At 48.3% G+C, this 4,101-nt stretch overlaps 1 protein-coding gene across 1 annotated transcript in view; it reads right to left on the bottom strand.

Annotated features, from left to right (window-relative positions):
• Positions 1-4,101, bottom strand: part of ttc27 (tetratricopeptide repeat domain 27) — a 119,618-nt gene that overhangs the window by 11,837 nt on the left and 103,680 nt on the right. The window contains 1 exon segment of the mRNA XM_062519740.1: positions 4,066-4,101. This exon segment is cut by the window's right edge and continues 130 nt beyond it. Coding sequence (XP_062375724.1) covers positions 4,066-4,101 — 36 coding nt within the window.

Raw genomic sequence — 4,101 nt, 5'->3', positions numbered from 1 at the left:
TCTCACTCCCTTGTAGGCGCCATGGACTGTGGAGGGCTTATCAGACTTATCTTGTGCTTTGTCATAGTGCCTAACCACTGCAAAGGCTGCTGGGAGATTTCCCTCCCCCCCAACTTGGGGCCGTGTAGGGGGCAGTGACTGGCAGCAATTCTCCCACTCCCTCGTTCCATCCATCGCAGTCTTTCTCTCTCTTTCTCTCCCTCCATCTCTCTCTTTCTCTCCCTCCATCTCTCTCTTGCCCTCTTCCTCCCTCTCTCTCTCTCTCTCTCTCTCTCATTTACTGTACCTGTCCATTGGCAATTTCTCATCAGTCCGCTCGATTCACTCATCCAAAGAGGCTATCCATGTCAGATATTGGCAATGATTGCAGCGATAAAGATGGAAGTCTATTCCATAATAAATCTTTAAATGGACTCCCTTCATATGGGGAGGGGCCTTATTCCCAACCCAGTGTCCCCAGAGTGGTAGAGAGAGACAGAGAGAGAGAGAGAGAGAGAAAGAAAGAGAGAGGGAGATGGAGGGGGGCAGGGGAGAGAGATAGAGAGAGAGAGAAGTTAAGGGGGGAAATTGAAAGGATGGTTCACTGATATTCCCGTGGTATCCCCTTATAGCGTGAAATTAAGAGGAAAAGTAATATCCTCCCGGGGGAGGGGAGAGAGTGTGGGGAGTGGCATGGGGCTGATTTACATAGGAGAATAGAACAGAGGGGGGTAATGGTGGTGGTGGGGGGGAGTTGATATTTGATCCGATTTGAATGTGCCTTTACTTTACTCTCTTTCTCCTCTAGAGAGGAAGGAGGGAGGAGGGAGGGAGGAAGAGAGAGTCATTTGTCTCCGGTGTCTTCTAGGAATGTGTACTGTATGTGTGTGGGCATATGGGAGCGTCTCAGTGCTGTGGGTGCCTGTGAGTGTGCATGTACGTAATATGTGCTTCCATTCTCCCATGTGCTCTAGGCTGCAGAACATGTGGCCATTTTCATTGCACTTCGTCAGGCATCAGGTATAGGGACACAAATCACAAATCTAAACCCATTCTGTACAATGATTTTGTGTGCGTCTGTGTGTGTGTGTGTGTGTGTGTGTGTGTGTGTGTGTGTGTGTGTGTGTAAATGCGTGCGTGAGCATGCATGCTTATCATCTTAATCAAAGATTCATAAAAAAGACACCATGATGCGCATCCTTCACGCATCCTTAATAACAATAAAAACTGACCCGCCCTTCCAATTCATTATGTAAATATAAACACCAACGACATGAACAAACAAACCCACGAAATGGACAAAATGGGGGCAGACAGAAGACGGAGGAGGAGGAGGAGGACGAAGAAGAATGCTGGAGATGATGGCACGCAGCGAAGAGACGACTGCCAAAAACAGACTCTAAAAGGATGTGCTCGATGCCAAAGCCTTCTGATAACAATCTCTCGAAATTATTCAACAAGCTCCCTGCAATAACCCCCTATAAATAGAATGGTTTTTTAAAAAAAAAACCTGCCGCTCTAAAAATGCCTTCGAGTGGATGTGTGTGACGACGGCCATTTTGAAGCTACCAGTCTGTAAGAAGCGACATGTCCTCTATTGTGTCGTTTAGCTTTGAAACGACTGTCATTAGATGAACCTGTGCTTCAGAGTCAAAAATCTCCTCTTAAAATAGCACTACAAAAGGAACTTTTATGTTGAAACGGTCTTTCAAGACTTAAATATATATTTTATTCTTGGAAATTGGGTTATGTCTTCTCTCATCTCTCTGTCTTGCTGTCACTGTGTGCAGTGTGTAAGTGTGTGTGTGTGTGTGTGTGTGAGAGAAACACAGACACCGCTGGCTGAGACAGACATGACGGCATTAGGACAGATTAATCAGTGCTGAAGACCCCCGCATGGATGCGGTCCTTGATGTGAAGCTCTCTAGCCACAAGAACCCTGTCTGCCTTCAAAGAGACATCTTACACTACCGAGTGCTAAAAGGGATAAAAGACAAGAAAGAAAAAAAAAAAACTCACACACACACGTACACACGCACGCACACACACGCATGCACACAGGCACACACACACGCACGCACACACACGCACGCACGCACGCACACACATACGAGAAGGAGACGAGCAAGAAGAAGAAGAGGAAGATGAGGAAGAGGAAGGGGGAATGAAAATAAAGGAAGCAACAAAAAAAGTTTGGAATGTGAATTAGCGTCCCAATTACTGGGGAGCCATCCGAGGCAGCAGTGGGAATGCTGGTGCTGTTGACCTTTTCAACTTGTGTGCTTTTTTATATATAAAAAAAACATCTTCGGGCCTAATTGAGGAAGCTCTCGCATCTTTTGCCAAGCAGAAATGAATTTGTGAAGCTGGGGAGCGGAGGAAGAGGAGGATGGGGCCGAGGGTGGTGGTGGCGTGTGTGTGTGTGTGTGTGTGGGGGGGGGGGGGGGGGGGGAGAAAGACTAAAGAGAGAGAGGGGAGAAAATAACACGTTTTGAGCAAAACCCCCCTGCTGGCTCCGCAAAGCTAATTAGAGAAAGCAATGAGGCCCTGGGTTTGCACAGCGGTGCATGGTAAGTGTGGTTCGATGCGGGCGGGAGAATTATGGCAGCCGCCCTCTCCACACACACACACACACACACACACACACACACCTCCCATTCCATCCCCCCAAAGCCCGATTTTCCCCCCTTCAGAGTAGTAACTTCAAACGCGCCGGCTCGGTTGGCGATGTAGACTGTTGTGTCTGTGCCCGGCTCCTCTGCGAGAACTTAATTGCTCAGAAATAACTCTGTCTTACTCGCTGTTTTTTCTTATTCAGGCATTAACACCACCACCGCCCTCCCTTCTCCCTCCCACACACACACACACACACACACACACACACACACACACTTTGTTGCAGCTGCATACAAAAGAAATACTGTTTCCTTCTCGTTCTGTTTACCGCAGGTCATTTGTTTGCATCAGCTTAGTATTCAAAGGCGCTTTGGCAGAGCAGAGAGAGAGATTCAGAGGCGAAATGATGCCTGCTGTTTGAGAAAGAGATATACAATTGGGGCGATTAGCGGCTCGGTTTACACTGGGCCGTCTAAACAAACTTCCAGAAGCTACTTCCCTGCCTGCACACTGCACAGCGGCAGCGCTGCCTTTTCGAAGATGGCCTCCGCCTCTCGCTGGATCCAGGGGAACATGGGTGTGCGTGGAGAGTCGAATAACTGGATAACTGTTTCAGACCACACTACACTGATTTCCCCATAGACATATATGGATGTCCCTATTTGGGTGTTCTGTAATGCACAGAATCACGGTTACATAACCTACGGTTAACACTGTCGGCTGTTGGAGGGAATATTTTTAAATATTCGTATGCACACCCCTACAACACCACAGCAACTATCCCTTCTCTGGCACACACATTTGTACACAGAGCTTTCTGCTGGTTTTCCATACCATTACATTTCTGTCTCTCTCTGTCTCTCTCAGTCTCTCTCTCTCTCCCTCTCTCTCTCTCTCTCTGGTCAATAAGCTCAGGTAAGGGCTTCCAGCTCCATGAGAAATAGAGCCATGTACTAGCCCACCATTCTGACAGCGTTAGCGGGAGATATTGCAATTCTATTTGATAGCATCAGACGGGTTGCGGTGCGTGTGCTCCACCTTTCTGAGGACGCACAGAACAGGCACTTGGGGGTGCAGGAAGGTGCAAACAGACAGCAGTCTTTTGGCTGGCCGCGTATGAAGCCTGAGACTCCGATCATTATGGCTCTAATGAGTGTCCAGTCCATTTCAGAAAGGCCTCGGTCCACAGTTAAAATGACAGAGCGCTCATTGAGGACGGAGAGCTAGCGCTCACACTGAAGCTAATAAGGCTGTTAGGTCCGAGGTGAATCAATTAGTTTCTAGAAGAGAAACGGAGGTGATATTTGAGCAGGACCTCTGGAATGAGACCGTGTTTGTGTGTGTAGTCCACCGGAGGAACGGACAGAGGTCTCTGTGTGTGTGTGTGCGTGTGTGTGTGTAGGTGTGTGTGTGTGTGTGTGTGTGAGACAGAGAGCTGGAGACGGACACGTTGATGGAGCCGTCACTCACCTGGACGTCTTTGAATTTGTCGCGCAGGTCCAGGAG

The sequence above is a fragment of the Sardina pilchardus genome, chromosome 18 (assembly GCF_963854185.1).
Source record: "Sardina pilchardus chromosome 18, fSarPil1.1, whole genome shotgun sequence".
Lineage (NCBI taxonomy): Eukaryota > Metazoa > Chordata > Actinopteri > Clupeiformes > Clupeidae > Sardina > Sardina pilchardus.
Note: the sequence above shows the minus strand (reverse complement) of the source record. Positions and strands in the feature narration are given on the sequence as shown.